At 40.8% G+C, this 18,029-nt stretch overlaps 1 protein-coding gene across 4 annotated transcripts in view; it reads right to left on the bottom strand.

The window, feature by feature from the left end:
- MAP7D3 (MAP7 domain containing 3) overlaps positions 1–18,029 on the bottom strand; it is a 56,829-nt gene that overhangs the window by 33,404 nt on the left and 5,396 nt on the right. For 3 of the 4 annotated variants that reach the window (XM_066249069.1, XM_066249072.1, XM_066249070.1), the window contains exons 2-6: positions 17,006–17,104; positions 16,833–16,910; positions 15,221–15,381; positions 12,200–12,311; positions 10,962–11,066 (exon numbers count right to left, since the gene is read on the bottom strand). In XM_066249069.1, the coding sequence (XP_066105166.1) occupies positions 10,962–11,066; positions 12,200–12,311; positions 15,221–15,381; positions 16,833–16,910; positions 17,006–17,104 (555 nt within the window). The remainder of the gene's footprint in view (positions 1–10,961; positions 11,067–12,199; positions 12,312–15,220; positions 15,382–16,832; positions 16,911–17,005; positions 17,105–18,029) is intronic. The other variant, XM_066249071.1, reaches the window with a different exon arrangement.

Genomic DNA, 18,029 nt, shown 5'->3' with positions numbered 1-18,029 from the left:
ACGCACTAGCCCTCTTATAACTCCACCACTTACTTGCATACTAGGCCAGACATCATTCACACATCAATTTCTAGTTATTCCACAATGTCCCATTCCATTACTAGGATGGGACATCCTAACTAAACTAAATACTACACTCCAATTATTTCCATTTAGCTCTACTCAAACATCACAACAACAAACTTCCAATATTCTTTTTTTGTTGGCCAGTGGTCCATCACCCCAACATGCTGACTCGCAACTTCTTTCCCCTCCCCTTCCTTCCTCTCTAGTAGACCCGTCGGTTTGGGACATTCAACACTCATCCATAGCTAGACATCATACCCCTGTCCAAATTTCCCTCCAGGATCCCTCCCTCTTTCCTAACGTACCCCGATATCCCATTTCCCACAAACACCTCCTAGGACTGAAACAACTTATCACTAAATTCCTTAATGCAGGACTTCTTATCCCCACCAGTTTGCCATACAACACTCCTATCCTTCCAGTAGTCAAACCCAATGGCACTTATAGGCTGGTGCAGGACCTGCGAGCTGTTAACTCGGCAGTTCTTCCCATCACTCCCATAGTTCCTAACCCATACACTATCCTATCTACCATACCCACCAATACTACACACTTTACTGTACTGGATCTTAAGGATGCCTTCTTTACTATTCCCGTACATCCTGACTGTTAACATGTCTTTGCATTTACTTGGACCGATCCTGACACTTTACATTCACAACAGCTAACCTGGACGGTCCTACCTCAGGGTTTCCAGAACAGCCCCCACTTTTTTGGACAGGCATTAGCTAATGACCTCAAATCACTAACTTTGTGCCAGAGCACCATCTTACAGTACGTTGATGATCTCCTTCTCTGCAGTCCATCCTAAGAAACTTCTAAATCAGACACCATTCAATTACTCAATTTCTTAGCTCACCTAGGCTACCGGGTAGCTCCTGCTAAGGCACAGCTCTCCCTATCACAGGTCACATATTTATGGCTACAGTTGACCCCAGGAGAGAAGGCCATCACCATTGATAGAAAACATTTAATATCCTCCATACCAACACCCTCTACCAAAGAGGAGCTTCTCTCCTTCCTGGGAATTGCATGTTTCCTCAGATCATGGATCCCTAACTTCAGTCTGTTAGCAAAACCTCTCCATGAGGCCACTAAAAGGGTCCTCACCGAACCCCTAGATCCTAAATTCCCAATACAAACACCCTTCACCAAACTCAAACAGGCTCTCCTCCAAGCACCTGCCCTACATCTTCCAGACTTAAACTCAGAGTTCATACTCTCTGTTACAGAAAAACAAGGGCTTGCCCTGGGGGTCCTTGGACATCAAAAGGGACCTTCCTTCGCACCAGTTGCCTATCTCTCTAAACAGATAGACCCCACTTGCAAGGGATGGGCACCCAGCCTCAGAGCTCTGGCAGCCACTGCCCTGCTAGCCCTTGAGAGCAAAAAGCTTTCACTAGGACAAAAGGTCATCATCAAATTTCCTCACAACCTACAGGACCTGGTTACTCATAAAGCCTTAGCCCATTTATCGCCCTCTCGATTACAACAAGTTCATATCATCTTTCTTGAAAATCCTGAGTTTTCCTTCCAGCCCTGTTCTAGTCTAAATCCAGCCACACTTCTTCCTACCTCCTCTTTACCTCCAGCCCACTGTTGTATTGAAACTCTCACACGTTTCACTACCCCCTTTCCTCACATCTTTTCTACACCCCTTTCCTCTCCAGACCTCACTCTCTTTATTGATGGGAGCGCACTTAAGACCAGACAACAGTCCACTCAGGCAGGCTATGCAATCATCACCGACCAACACCTCATCCTCGAGGCTCAGCCCCTACCACAGGGTACTATCTCACAGCAGGCTGAGCTTATAGCTCTTACAAGAGCACTAACTCTCAGCTCTGGCAAAATGGCTAATATTTACACAGACTCAAAATATTGCTATCATATTCTTCACTCAGCTGCAGCCATTTGGAGGGAGCGCAGATTCCTTACTACCAAAGGCAATCCCCTCCAAAACCATACTTACATACAAAGTCTTAAATGCAGCCCTACTTCCCAAGCAAGCAGCCATTACTCATTGCAAGGGACATCAAAGAAGCACCTCTCCTATACCCACTGGAAATAATTTAGCCAATCAGGTAGCCAAGAAAGTTGCAACTCAGCCTCCTGACACAAATTTACTTCCTCACCTCACTTACTCCACAATATTCTACTAAGGAGAAAACTATCTACTCCTCTCTCCCACAAAGGGAGGAATGGTTTCTCAAGGACGGTAAACTCCTCCTTCCACAATCCCAGACTGAGACCATCTTACAGTCCATACACGAGTCTTTCCACGTAGGCTACCAACCTCTTCTAGTCTACATCTCCTCCTTCCTCACGGGTAATAGTATTTCCACAATTCTTAAACGCATAACCTCATCTTGCCATATCTGTACCTCTTGCACCTCACAGGGAGGAATACATCCCAAATCTTTCCCTGCCCACCAGGCTCGGGGACAACTACCAGCCCAAAATTGGCAAATAGACTTTACACATATGCCTAAACATAAGGGACTCAAATACCTCCTCACCATAGTAGATACCTTTTTGGGATGGATTGAGGCATTCCCCACTAAACGGGAAGATGCTGGCACTGTTGCCGCCATCCTAACTGAACACATTATTACATTATTCCTCGATTTGGTCTCCCTTCTGTACTTCAATCTGACAATGGCCCTGCCTTCATTTCTCACATCACCCAATCTCTCTCATCCTACCTAGGACTCAAATGGCAGTTACACATTCCATACCATCCTCAGTCCTCAGGGAAGGTTGAACAAGCAAACCAGGTCCTCAAAAATCATCTCACAAAACTCATCCTAGACCTACACCTACCATGGCCCCAGCTTCTTCCCTTAGCCCTCATGAGAATTCGAGCTATGCCCAGGAAACCCTTAAATTTAAGCCCCTTTGAAATTATGTATGGTAAGCCCTTTGTTCTGGACTCCAGTCCCCTTGCACCCTCGGATCCCGCCATGGGGTCCTACTTTCCTGCTCTGGCCCACATGCGAGCCAACCTACATGCGGAGGTCAACAAGCTGTTACCCCAACCTTTTCCAACAACTAAGACACCTTTTTCCCTCCTACCCGGAGACCAGGTATACAAGAAGACCCGAGGAAAGACACCTCTCCAACCAGTTTGGACAAGACCCTACACAGTCATCCTGAGTACTCCAACAGCTGTAAAAATAGAGGGGCTCACCTCTCTCATATCAAACCCTATATCAGCAAACCTCCTAAATCCTATCTTTCAACCCCTGCAGGTCCCCTAACCCTAAAGCTCTCCCATATCCCTGAAGAACTAGGAGAATGAATAATATTCACCTCCTAACGCTTCTCAGTCTTTTTACCCTTCACATAGTAAGGGGACAAGATTGCTGGGTCTTCTTGGCTGAAGAAGAGCCTACAAATGGACATGAAACATTTTTTTTTAGCTAAAGCTAACTGCTCTCTCCAGGGCTGCCAGGAAAGAATATCTCTAACTTTACCATGGAAGAACTTTCACCCCCGCTATACAACCCTCCTTATCTCTGCATTCCTAATCTCCAAATACTTGCCTCTTTTTTTAATCAAATTCCTACAGGCCTGGATGAGAGAAATCTCTAGGATTACCTACAATCAAATGCTCTTACACTCCTATTCCCCAATACTCCAAGGAGAACTTCATGAGGGAAATATCAAATAGATAGGGATGATAGCAGGAAGAAGCCGCCCCTCAGCCCGAGAAGTTCCCTCCTGAATGTTCTCCAAACCCTCTTCCTCTTTACCACACATATTCAATCCTTCTAAAAAACTTACACCAACAGGCCTCCTGTATCTGAAAATCTCCACGTCCTCCCATTGGAGAGGAACCAGACCAGCACGTCTCATGAGGCTCATCCAGGAGGCCATGTATCACCATGTCACTCTGTACACTTGGCACTGGCAGCAAGCAACTAACAATTATTACCTCGCAAAATTTTTTACTTCTTCACTCAGGTTTTTGGAGACATCGCCTGGTTCAGACCTCACAGCATGGAAATTGACAACCGCCTTAACTGGATGAGGGACTTGGCTTGGCAGGATTTCCTTCTTGAGTTTTATCCAGAAGAAGAAATAATTTTCCAATTTTTTCTCCTTTCTCCTCATCACCCCTTACCATATATTATAAAATTAATAACTGCCTTTCTTTTATATGTAACCACAGAGTTGAGAAATGATAGATATATGTATTCAAAACTGCCCTCTTGATGTTCCGCTTTATCTGTCAGACCTCACCCTTACTGGACTATTGCCCCTGAGACAGGAATTCCAAAAAGCTGACAAGCCGCCCCAAGGAGAGGCTCCGGACATACCAGGACTTTTGATTCAACACCCACTTGCTCAAAGCCCCCCAAGGAGGAGCATTCTGGACATACCAGGACTTTTGCCTCAGTATCCCCTCAGGCTCTATATAACTCGCCCCTAGTCTGTAACCCAGTGCACTTCTCCTGGAGGAGTGTCCCGGCAGGTCTTTCTCCTCTAATAAAGCCTGCACATCTGGTGATGGAGTGCCGTCTCATTCTTACAAAAACTGATTTAAATTATTTGCATGCCTTACTGCAACAAATTAAGTAACATGACCTACTACTCTTCAAGAGCAAATACTAACAGTTTTTGGCTTTCTATCCTATGCCTGTGACCTGAAGGGTCTTTTCCAGGGACTGATAATGAAGAAGCACTTTTACTCCTGCTTAGGGGTGCTTCTGTTGGGGTGATCAGGCACATGATTAAATCGTTTTCCCAAAGACCGGTGTATAGATGCTGAACTAAATGATGAGAACAAACAAAAAGGATTCTTTTTGAGATCTCGAAGACAAATGTCAAGCAAAAAAGAACAACTGCAAACAACTTTTCCAGCCAAAAAGTAGAGGCAAGGAGAGTACACACACACCTACCAGCAGACAATGCCGCCTGACCAGACAGCATGGTTAGGAAAGCAAGTATCTGAATAAAAATGCAAAGAGCCCAGTGAACCACAGCAATACCACGAAGGAATCCAGCTGATACACTTAACAGAACCAAAGCCAACAGTTGGAGTCTCTACAGAGAACTCCCATACGGAGAAAAAAGCTGTACATGACAAAACAATTTTGCTATCAGTCTGACTGGTCAAAAAGTTTGAAGGGACTGACAATTATTTTATGAAACTGAACCTTGTTACAAAAATATTGCTCCTATACATTTTTATGCTCAGAAGGATCCCTGGAACAATGGCATTTAGCCTGAATCAACGAAGTGAAGAGTCCTCAGAAAGTGAATGGTTTCGTATGAAACAAAAAACAATACTCACACTGGACAGGGAAAAGTTAGGGGAACTGGTGCAGAAAAGAACTGTTACAAACAAAGAAGTAATTCAGTAATAACTGGGAGATTTTACAGACAACACTCAGCGGGGATGCATGTGGGGTAATGCTAGAAAGCAACAGAGCAAAACTGGGAGGCTCAGATTGTGGCCAATCATCTAGAGCAGTGGTCCCCAAACTTTTTTGGGCCACAGACTGGTTTAATGTCAGAAAAGATTTTCACGGACCAGCCTTTAGGGTGGAATGGATAAATGCACAAAATAAAATTATGCGACCGGCGTAAAAACTGTGGTATTTTTAAATATTGTCGAATTTACGAGACAAGCGTCAAGAGTGAGTCTTAGCCTGTGGTGGCGCAGTGGATAAAGCATCGACCTGGAATGCTGAGGTCACCGGTTCAAAACCCTGGGCTTGCCTGGTCAAGGCACATATGGGTGTTGATGCTTCCTGTTCTCTATCTCTCTCTCTCTCTCTCCCCCTCTCTCTCTAATAAAAATGAATAAATAAAAAAAATCTAAAAAAAAAAATGAGCAAACTAAAAAAATACATTAAAAAAAAAAGAGTGAGTCTTAGACGGATGTAACAGAGGGAATCTGGTCATTTTTTAAAAATAAAACATCGGCCCTGGCCGGTTGGCTCAGTGGTAGAGCGTCAGCCTGGTGAGCAGGAGTCCCGGGTTTGATTCCCAGCCAGGGCACACAGGAGAAACACCCCTCTGCTTCTCCACCCCTCCCCCTCTCCTTCCTCTCTGTCTCTCTCTTCCCCTCCTGCAGCCAAGGCTCCATTGGAGCAAAGTTGCCCCGGATGCTGAGGATGGCTCTGTGGCCTTTGCCTCAGGCATTAGAATGGCTCTAGTTACAACAAAGCCACGCCCCAGATGGACAGAGCATCGTCCCCTGGTGGGCATGCCGGGTGGATCCCGGTCGGGCGCATGTGGGAGTCTGTCTGACTGCCTCCCCATTTCCAACTTCAGAAAAATACAAAAAATAAAAAAATAATAAAGTAAAAATAAAACATCATTCAGACTTAAATGTAAATAAAACGTAAATAATGTAAGTTACTTATTCTTTCTCTGTGGACCGTACCAAATGGCCCACAGACCGGTACCGGTCCGTGGCCCGGGGGTTGGGGACCACTGATCTAGAACTTCTCAATACAAGCTGATGGAATACTTGAAGGGAATCAAGTCCTCCAGGACAAAACTACCCTTTCCAACATTTGTCATCCAGTTCTTCAGCTTCTCCAATGACTCACTGCTCAGATGATGGCACAATTAAGTATTTCATTTCAAGACAAGTTCTCTGGCTTCAGACAAATAGGCATGGCAGCAAAGAACATTTTTTAGTTAATGAATGGACATTTAGGCTACCAATTTTAGGAATGACTTTTCAAACAACTGAATGTTTACATACATATATCTCTTTTAAACCATTACTTAAGATCGGTATTTAGAAATACTGTAATTAACCACCACCTGACCAGGCAGTGGCACAGGGGATAGAGCGCTGACCTGGGATACTGAGGACCCAGGTTCGAGACCCCGAGAGCACGGGCTTGAGCACTGGCTCATCCGCCTTGAGCGTGGGGTCACTGGCTTGAGCCCAAGGTGGCTGGCTTGAGCAAGTGGTCACTGCTCCCTTCCTGTCTGTTCCTCTCTCTCCTGCATGTCAACACAATAAATTAAAAATTAAATTAATTAAATTAAAAACACACACAATAACTTCTCTTTTGAGGAACTGCAATTTAAAGTACATGTTGACAATATAGCATCATTTGAAAATTCTTGAATTGATCATATAATTGAGAATCATGAACCACCGAGGTGAAATTGATTCATTCAAATGATTAAGTCACATATCCTTTATTATCATACTGAAAAAAATTACAAAATGATATAAACAATTATTATGAGACAGCAATGAGCAGCAGAAAAAGATTATCTGAATTAGCCAAGATGTAAAACAGGGCTACTTCAAATATTACAGGTTAGATTATGAACTTCAGTTGCTTTTCAAACGTTCATCTCTCCACATTGAACAGGTTTCCTTCCAGTATGAAAGGGTCTTACAAAGGTGAGCCACTGGCAATATTGCTTTTATTTTTTCTGGAGTCACGGATGACAACATTCACCCTTCAGGGTACACAATATATGGTATGTTTAAGCAAATTATTTCAAAGTATCTTCCACACATACCTTCATGTATTAAAAACTAGTAAAAAAATTTTTTTTGAAATATACTTGGAGCCTGACCAGGTGGTGGCACAGTGGATGGAGTATCGGACTGGGATGCAGAGGACTCAGGTTCGAGACCCCAAGGTTGCCAGCTTGAGTGCGGGCTCATCTGGTTTGAGCAAAGCTCACCAGCTTGATCCCAAGGTCGCTGGCTCAAGCAAGGGGTCACTCGGTCTGCTGTAGCCCCACACAGTCAAGGAACATATGAGAAAGCAATCAAAGAACAGCTAAGGAACCACAACGAAGAATTGATGTTTCTCATCTCTCTCCCTTCCTGTCTGTCCTATATGTTCCTCTCTCTGACTCTCCCTGTCTATGCCACACACACACACACACACACACACACACACACACACACACACCTGTCCCGTCTCTTTACATGTCTCATTAATAAAGCAAGTAGATATATTAACGAAAGCATATTAGTGTTTGCTCAATATACCAAAAATATAATAAATGTCTCTGGAAGAAATCTTTGCTAATTCCTCAAAGCAATTAGACAGTAAAACATAGCTAAATACATGGGAAACAAGATATATTACAATTAAAGTATAGAAACATGACATTGCAATAAATATCTGATTTTTCAAAAGGACTGAGCTAATAAAAAATAAGTAACTTCTATTATATGACAAACAACGTGCTATAGAAAATCTTCACACATTAATTTATTAATGGACCTGGGCTACACATAAAAGTGCTTTGGGAAAACATATTGAGGGTAAAGTGATAAGTGCATCAACTTTTTTATTTTTTTGCAAGACAGAGAGAGGGCCAGACAGGAAGGGAGAGACATGAGAAATATCAATTATTTGTCCCGGCACCTGAGTTGTTCATTGATTGCTCTCTCATATGTGCCTGGGGGTGGGGGGGCTCCAGCTGAGCCAGTGACACCTTGCTCAAGCCAGTGACCATGGGGTCAGGTTAATGGTTCCATGCTCAAGCCACAGATTCTGCACTCAAGCTAGTGGCCTCAGGGTTTCAAACCTGGGTCCTCTGCGTCCCAGGCCGATGCTCTACTCACTGCGCTACCACCTGGTCAGGCTGAATCAACTTTTTGTTAGTCTAATACAAGAGAAAATGTAATGAACCCAAACTGACAAAAGACCTCACAAGCAAACTGCTGTAAACTGTAAAATTCCTAACAGTGAAAATAAAATAATGTAAGAATGAACAAAACAAAAATCATTTTCAACATATTAAAACTATAATATTTATTCATTTTTAATTTTTAATTGATTTTTAGAGATAGAAGCAGAAGGACAGAAACATCTATCTTCCTGTATGTGCCTTGACCGGAGATCAAATCCACAACCTCTGTGTTTCTTTCTTTTTTTTATATAAATTTTTATTAAATTTAATGAGGTGACATCAATAAATCAGGGTACATATGTTCAAAGAAAACATGTCCAGGTTATCTTGTCATTCAATTATGTTGCATACCCATCACTCAAAATCAGATTGTCCTCTTTAACCTCTGTGTTTCAAAACAGCACTGTAACCAATTGAACTATCTGGCCAGGGCTAAAACTATAATACTTAGACAAAATGGAAATCTTTCCCAGCAAGGTAACTGCTGCTACAATTATTTTTACTTTAAATCAGATCCAGACTCTTTTGCTGTACTGGAATTTTATAGCAATCAGCATTGCTCCAAAAATTAAGGCATCTAATAATAAAAAAAAAATTTAATAATAATAATTCAAACTATAATTATACCTTTTTTCCATTCATAAGACACAACAATGGTATTTCTGTCTTTTAATGGCTAAGTCTGAGGAAATGCTGTGGAATGTTTATCATGGTTTTTTCCTACCAAGAGCACTTCTATTTTCATCTTGAGAAAGAAAAAGGATTTTTTTTGATTGATGGGTATGACTGCCTAATCCATTTCAATTATCAGTGAGAAGCCATGTGTTATAAGCCAGAATGGTCACTGACACATACTCAGATAACAATTTTTAAAGTAAGAAATCCTAATTAGCCCTCGCCAGATAGCTCAGTTGGTGATAAGCATTGTCCCAGTGTGCCAAGGTTGTGGGTTTGATCCCCGGTCAGGGTATATACAGGAATAGATCGATGTTTCTGCCTCCTCTCCCATCCTCCCCCTCTAAAATAAATAAATAAATTTAAAAAAAGAAATACTGATAAAAAGGGCAAACACCAGGAACAAAATGCATCTGAAGTGTCCATAGTAGGTAAATTCACTGGTAAAGCCAGGAAGGTAATTAAACTTACCTGTCAACTTTATAAAGTAGCTGTGAATAACAACAATATGTGAAGCAGATCAATGTGCCCATTGCTATAATATATGTTATTATTTTCTTTATATGAGATAATATTATGAAACTTAATGAAAATTGAATGACTAGTTTAACTAGTCCCAGAAAAAATTATTTCATTTCTAGGTTACAAAGAATATCAATTAGCCTGACCAGGTGGTGGCACAGTGGATAGTGTTGGCCTGGGACACTTGAGGACCCAGGTTCAAAAGCCCAAGGTCACTGGCTTGAGCTCAAAGGTCACTTGTTTGAAGCCCAAGGTCACTAGTTTGAGCCCAAGGTCGCTGGCTTGAGCAAGGGGTCACTGGCTCTGCTGTAGCCCCCCTGGTCAAGGCACATATGAGAAAGCAATCAATGAACAACTAAGGTGACACAATGAAGAATTGCTGCTTCTCATTTTTCTCCCTTCCTGTCTGTCTGGCTCACTTGCTCTCTCTCACTAAAAAAAAAAAAAAAAAAAAAAGGAAAAGAAATTAATTTTAAAATAAATTATTGTGCCACTTAATGGCAATGACTTTTGGTAAAAATAAGTTTCGCTTTGGGCTAGCTGAGCCCAAAAAACCCATCTGATTTGATTAATCTACAAGTGAGAAAAAGAGGATTTGTATTGACATTTATATAGAGATATTAATTGTATGCATATACATACACTGTTTATATTGGTATACTGATGAAAATACAAAATGGTAATGACCACCTTTACTGTAAAACAATGTGGTGCTCTTCTATAAATAAATCCAAATGTGGCACAATCTAAAAAATAAGTGAGACTATAAAAGTATATATAAAGAATTGACTTCAGCCCTGAGTGGGTGCTCAGTTGGTTAAGAGTGTTGTGCTGACATGTTAAGGCTGTGGATTTAATCCCGGTCAGGGCACGTACCACAGGCAACCAATGACAGCATGAATAAGTGGAACAAGTCTGACAAGTCAGTGTTTCTGTCTCTCAACCTTTCCTCTCTCTCTAAAAATCAATTTAAAGAAATGATTGCTAGCTAATACATTAAAAATAATTGATTTTGTTGGTTTGAAATTCAGTGGAATAAATGAAATTAACTACATTCTTACCCTTGGCAATAAAATTGTGAACACCAGAAGATGATACATTTGTTTTCTTGTGTGATCCAGAAGTTCCCAGTTCGAGCTTTTCAGAAGATATTAATCGTCTATTGGCTGAGACAAGATATCATTTTTACTTTACTCAAATTTTAAGAATCATTAGCTAAAGCAAAATGAGCTCATTATATAGTTCTTAGGAGCCTAAACATGCATTAATTAGGTACACAATGTTCACTGTCAGTCATTCCTTACCAACTATGTAAATTTAACTTACGTTTAATTAAACTGTGTAGACTTATGTACACATGTAGGAAAACTTACAGTACCTCAATAGTAAACAGGGCAGGGTTTCTTTATTTTAAAAATATACATTAGAAAAAGTATGTCAAGCTTATTTATAATTTTTTTTAGATTTTATTTATTGATTTTTAGAGAGAGAAAAAGAGAGAGGGAGAGAAAGAGGAGGGGTGAAGCAGGAAGCGTCAACTCATAGGACTTGCTTCCTCTATGTGCCTTGACCGCACAAGCCCAGAGTTTAGAGCCAGCAACCTCAGCATTCCAGGGTGATGCTTTATCCGCTGTGCCACCACAGGTCAGGCCCAGTTTATTTATTATTAATCATTTCATATTAATTACAAATTTGACTGGTAAGATTTTGGATATACTGGACAAAATAAAGTCATAAAATTTTCACCTGTTTTTGTGCAATCTCATGACATAAGTGAGACTGTGCATGCCAAGGTGTACATGGCAGCATTTTCATTTAAGGTACAAAACTCAAAACCTTGTTGTAAATGCAGCATGATACTGCTATAGCCAAATTTAGATATGAGCATGGCCTGGCCAGGTGGTGGTACAGTGCCTAGAGCACTGGCCTGGGATACTGAGGACCCAGGTTCAAAACCCTGAGGTTGCCACCTTGAACATGGGCTCATCTGGCTAGAGAGGGGGCTCACCAACTTGAGCGCAAGGTCATAGACATGACCCCATTGTCGCTGGCTTGAGCCCAAGGTCGCTGGCTTCAGCAAGGAGTCATTCACTCTGCTGTAGTCCCCCTGGTCAAGGCACGTATGAGAAAGCATTCAATGAACAACTAAGGTGCCGCAACAAAGTATTGATGCTTCTCATCTCTCTCCCTTCCTGTCTGTCTCTCCCTGTCACCCTAACTTCGTCTCGCCAAAAATAAATAAGTAAATAAATAAATATGAGCATGAATGAACTTAAAGTTTAATTGTTGTATTAATTACCTGTTTTACTTTCAGGGTTCACTGAGTTAGAACCGTCCAATGACCATCTTTTTAGACGTTCAATACGGTTGCTCTGTTCCACTGTATGAGACAGGGCGGATTTGAATTTTTCCTATTGAAAATAAATGCCTAATTAATTAATTAATTAAATTCTAACAATTTTTACATATTCCTTTTAGTGGTATGATTTTGATCAGTAAGTAATAAACCATTATCAAATTCTTGATTCAGGTAAAATTTTGTTGTACCAGGTAAAGGTTAAAAATAGAGATGTGTCAGGTATCAACATCAGTGCTTCTCTTAAATAACTAGGTTTAAATCTTGTTAATCTGAATTGAAGAACTGACTGTGCTTCCCTCTGCTTAATCACTAGGAAATTTAGAACCAAATTTATAGCTGATCTCTATACAAAACTAAGGGTTCCAATTTTGTGTTTGTTAATCAGACCTTATTATTTTCCTACTTTAATTTTTTTCCCTCTGTTTGACTCCCTCAAGGATTCATCACCTGGTTGTGCTATATAGTTTTAAAAATATGCCTGAAATTCTTTGTTAGAAATGAGGTAGGAAAAATAAAATCAACTAACACATAGATGTGAAATCTATGCCCGAGTCATCTATTATACTGACATTCACAACATCTTAAATTCTAATTTTAACTTAATCCAGTTTTAAAAGATAATTGATGTGTTTATCTGACCTCAACTTCAATTTAAACTTCTCCGGATAAGAGCTAAACAAATGTCCATGTCATACAGTGGCAAAACAACTCCACTACCAGAAATGCAATGGCTTTCTTTACTGAGATCTTTTCCATGCCCATGCTCTAGATAACATATATGGGCTAGACTCAGGTAAGCAAATACAAGTTCAGGGCCATGTTTTCTACTTTTTCCTGAAAACGGCCACTTCTTAGTAACATCACCCTTATAATCTCCCCACGATTTCTGAGGGCAAATAGGATACACATACAAGAAAATGGAGAATCATCCATATCCTCTGAGGAGAGTAGTAATTTCTTCTTTTTTTTTTTTCTTTTTTTTTTTTACAGAGACAGAGGATAGACAGACAGGAACAGAGATGAGAAGCATCAATGATCAGTTTTTCGTTGTGACACCTTAGTTGTTCATTGATTGCTTTCTCATATGTGCCTTGACCGCGGGCCTTCAGCAGACCCAGTAACCCCTTGCTCAAGCCAGCGACCTTGGGTCCAAGCTGGTGAGCTTTTGCTCAAACCAGATGAGCCTGGGCTCAAGGTGGCGACCTCAAGGTCTCGAACCTGGGTCCTCTGTATCCCAGTCTGACGCTCTATCCACTCTGCCACTGCCTGGTCAGGCGAGAGTAGTGATTTCTTAAAATTTATCAAAAAATTCATGCAAGGGCAGTATTTTAAAATTATATTTTATAACACAGAATTGTTCTAAATTACTTAGAAACTCATAAGGTAGATAATAAAGACTAAAAACAGAGATACATCTTGTATCAGCAGAACATTACTGATTCCTAAATACTTTATCCAACTATTTCCAAATGCAGGGATTTCTGAATGAACCTGTGCTCACTTACCCCTAATGCCCCTCCCCAGCACCAGAGTTGGGAGGGTTTTTCTGCCTGATCTACCTGCAGCCTTCTTATAGTGTCCCATGGTCCCTGCTCTGCTCCCCCACATTAGCCCTTTGGGGTTGATTTTCTTTGGCCATCTCCTTGTCTGCCTGCTTCCTCTCCAGCCATGTCTCTGGTTCCCTTTCCGTCTGCAGTGTCATGTTGCTGTACTCTCTTACAGTGGCACTCTCTCTCTCTCTCTCAGGTTCTTCTTTCTCTAAGATGGTATTTTTTTCTTTGTTACTGGGACTGTCTCTCTCCTCCAGAGACCTTCCTGCACTTTACACACAGTTTTCTGTTTTACTTTCTTTGGTTCTCTGTCTTTACTCAGTTTATATTCCTTCTCTTGCTCTCTTTCTCTCTCCCTTTATCTTAAACATAGGTAAGTAAATGAAGGAGATATTTTACAGAGGAAAACAAAATGACAGAAATTCTGAATGAGAGTCCATCAAATACTAAAATGTGAAGAAACACAGCACAAACAGCCACAGAAAATGTTTCAGAAAGACAAAGGAAGTAGAAGCGGATCATGGATGGAGACGAAATGGCACAAAGACAGTCCTGGAACAGCCTGACTAGGCGGTGGCTCAGTGGACAGAGCGTCAGACTGGGATGCGGAGGACAAAGGTTTGAGGCCCCGAGGTCGCCAGCTTGAGCGCAGGCTCATCTGGTTTGAGCAAAAGCTCACCAGCTTGAACCCAAGGTCGCTGGCTTGAGCAAGGGGTTACTCGGTCTGCTGAAGGCCCACGGTCAAGGCACATATGAGAAAGCAATCAATGAACAACTAAGGTGTCGCAATGAAAAAAACTAATGATTGATGCTTCTCATCTCTCTCCATTCCTGTCTGTCTGTCCCTATCTATTTCTCTCTCTCTGTTTCTGAAAAAATAAAATAAAAACAACAGAGAAGGGTATGCGAGGAACATGAGGGAGAGGGTGTCTGTGAACACAAGAGGGTTTCAGGCAGGCGAATGCATGAAGGGGCACCACTTGGAACTGTGTGGAATTCAGCCATGCACTTAAGAGTTGTAGTTGTGAGAAGGCAGCCTGTAACATAGGGGCCCTGTCAGGGCAGGCCATATAGTGGGGCTGTGCAGATTGGGAAATGGGCCAACGTTGAAAGATTTCTGGTAGGAAGGAGAGGCACTCAGAGCAAACCCCGGGCCGCAGGCACCTCGAGTGCCATGTCCTGAAGGTGGCCAGGGCTCTCGTCCTAGATATGTAAGGCTCTTCTTGACCTCAGCCAGTGGGTCTCAACTCCTGGGATCTGATTTGGATAGGGGCAAGAACCTTAATGTTGAAGAGAAAAAGGGAAGAACTGGATTTGTTCCCTTTCCACAGGTTGGACCAGTATAGGCAGAGAAAGCCTTAAAAAAAAAAAAAAAAAAAAAAAGGTATCCCAGACCCAGCCAATACAGCACCCTGTCTTCCCGCAGTTTCTGCTTTCGCTTTTCTTCTGCACATATTCTTCGCTGTTCATCTTTCTGTTTTTGCTCTTGCAGCTTTCGTTGTTTTTCTTCCATCTGTTTTTCATAATGAATCCTGGACTTCCTTTCTTTTTCAAGTAGTATTTCTTTAGTAGCTTGAATATTCAAAAAACAAAGTATAAGAGTCAAGAAGATATTTAAGTTTTCCACATTACAAACAGAGGAGAAAGTTAATACCTTATTATCTCTCTTTTATTAGTAACAGACTGCAATAATAACTCACATATGTAAATAAACAGAGATGGCCACCAAAGATACATTTTCACTAGGTGTTCATTTAACTTCAGAACTAAGTTAGTTTAGATGACTCTTATCCTGTCTGAACTAAAATTCCAAATTAAAAAATAATTTTGCTCATGTGATGTTTCTGCTGACTTGAGCCAAAGTCCAACCTCACCAGATTAACAGGGTACACATTAAAATTAGAATTTTTAAAAACACATAGCCAGTGCAGGTATGGTCGGAGCGTTGTCTGATATGGCAGGGTTGCTGGTTCAATCCCTGGTCAAGAATTAACCAATTATTGCATAAATACGTGGAACAACAAATGGATGTTTCTGTATGTCTCTTTTCCCCTCCCTCCCTCTCTCTCTCTAATCAATTTTAAAAATCAGAACCTGTGGAGAGCTCTGTGGTTAGAGCATTGTCCTTATGCACAAAGGTTGTGGGCTTGATCCCTGGTCAGGGCACATTCAGGAACAGGTTAATGTTTCTGTCTCTCTCTCTCTCTCTCTCCTCTTCCTCTCTCTCTAATATTAATTTTAAAAACTGTTTTAAACACATAGCCAGCAAGTTTTGTTTTGTTTTAATTTCCACTAGGAAACTTCTTTCAAAGGCCTCATCTGTACAGACCATATTAAGCATGGCAGTTCATGGGCTCAGTCACATAACCCCATTTTGATGTTTTCCTGTATTCAGATTTCCCCTTGCTTCAGCCAGGAAAGCATCTATGCAGTTGTAAAATAGTCTCCTGCTTAGAGCTAGGAAGAAAACAGTTCCTCACCAAAACAAAGGTAATTGATACTCCATTTCAATGAAGTTGAGCACTAACTAGTATTGTCAGTGGATTAACAAGACCAGAGGACAGAAACACTGTTGAAAAAGCATTCTCTCAAGGTATAGAAAAGATTATTCTTTTAGATTCCAGTGGATCCAAAGTTACACTTGAAAAGCATAGCAATTAGTGAAAGTTGCCATATCTATGTTAGGATTATTAGCAACTCCATTTTCATGGTTAGTGCCATTTTACTGACATCCCATTCTGCTTGCTTCTACAAATGTTGAAGAGATATGTATACCTTAGTTTTCAGAAAATAAAAGCAAACAAAAATTACTACTAGAAAGTTAAACAATTTGGTCAAATATTTGTCATGGGCCTTCTTTATCTCATTTACTGTAAGCACTTAATACAATATAATGCATACTATGAAAAGTGCCGTCTATCATATAAACATATTAGGAAAAGTTAAGTAAAACCACTTTGGAAATATATACTCTTAATATAAAATTCATCCACTTTGATTTTTTTTAAATGTCAAAATTATACCATCTTGTTGTCTTCTTTTTTCTTCTCTGCGTTCCTTTGCTAATTGTTGCTTTATATCATTTTGTAGCACAGATCCCTCTATCATTAAAAAAAGAACATAGTTAGACATTAATAGGATATCAAATTTTAATGATAACACTTTGACATCTATCAAAGCCTTCTAGAAATTATACCTGGTGGAAATGCTGATCTTGTATTTGAAGCCTTGGATGAAAGAATGCTAATCTCAATTTGATTACATCTGTCGTGAGCAAGGGAGTGGGCAGCGGTAACTGAAATACAGGGAGATAAAGGGATTAGCTATTAAATAGACAAACAGTTAATACAGGGAGTTGCAAAGCACAGTAATTATTTCTTTGGTGATAAAGGATAGTGTATCTTCCATAAGGCGAAGTCATAACCACTTCATGAGTCAACAACAAAGGGATACTGACTTCATGATGTTCAACACAATTTCACAAAAAAATAATTAAAACTGTGTGCTGTGGGTGTGACAGACAGCCTATCTGTGGGCACAGAGACTCGTTAGAGGGGGAAGCAGCACAAGTCTGTGGATGAGTAGGAGCTAATAATGATGAGTAACTTGCAAAAATGTGTCAGACAAGACATTAATTACACCAAGTATTAGGAAAACTGAGCTGGCAAGGAATTGGAAACAATGTTTCACCATAAACCCGGGAATTTACAAAACATTTGGAGTTTACCGCTCTTAATTTGGAAGTAAATGTGTCAACAGTGAGATCCTCAGAGATTGGGCGGGACATTTAGAAGTCCATTCATAAATAACCTAGATCAGGGGCTTTCTATTCTATGCTGGCTGCAGTTACCTCAATTGCTTTCCAAAGATTAGCAATGCCTTCCCCTCCCAGCCCCCATTCCCTAAGAGTGGGACTCAGGCCTTTTCAGTTGCTAAAAGCTCTATTCTGATGCACAGTGAAGGTGGGAGAACCACTCAAGGAATTTCCAGTGAGACCATACTGTTCTATGTAAAAAAATATCAAGCAAACAAAAATTATACAATAAAAATTTACATATGTCTCGCACATACAGGTGGAAAAGTGATAAACTTCATTAAGGGCTGGGGGCTGTGGGGACAAGGGGAAGGGGAAAACAACAATAGTGCGATGAGTCTGCACTGTGACAGATGGTTCCTCGATTTAGTGTGGCGATCATACTGTAAGTAAGGTATACAGTATA

Source organism: Saccopteryx bilineata, chromosome X (genome assembly GCF_036850765.1).
Source record: "Saccopteryx bilineata isolate mSacBil1 chromosome X, mSacBil1_pri_phased_curated, whole genome shotgun sequence".
Classification (NCBI taxonomy): Eukaryota; Metazoa; Chordata; class Mammalia; order Chiroptera; family Emballonuridae; genus Saccopteryx; species Saccopteryx bilineata.
This window is presented reverse-complemented; position numbering and strand designations above follow the sequence as displayed.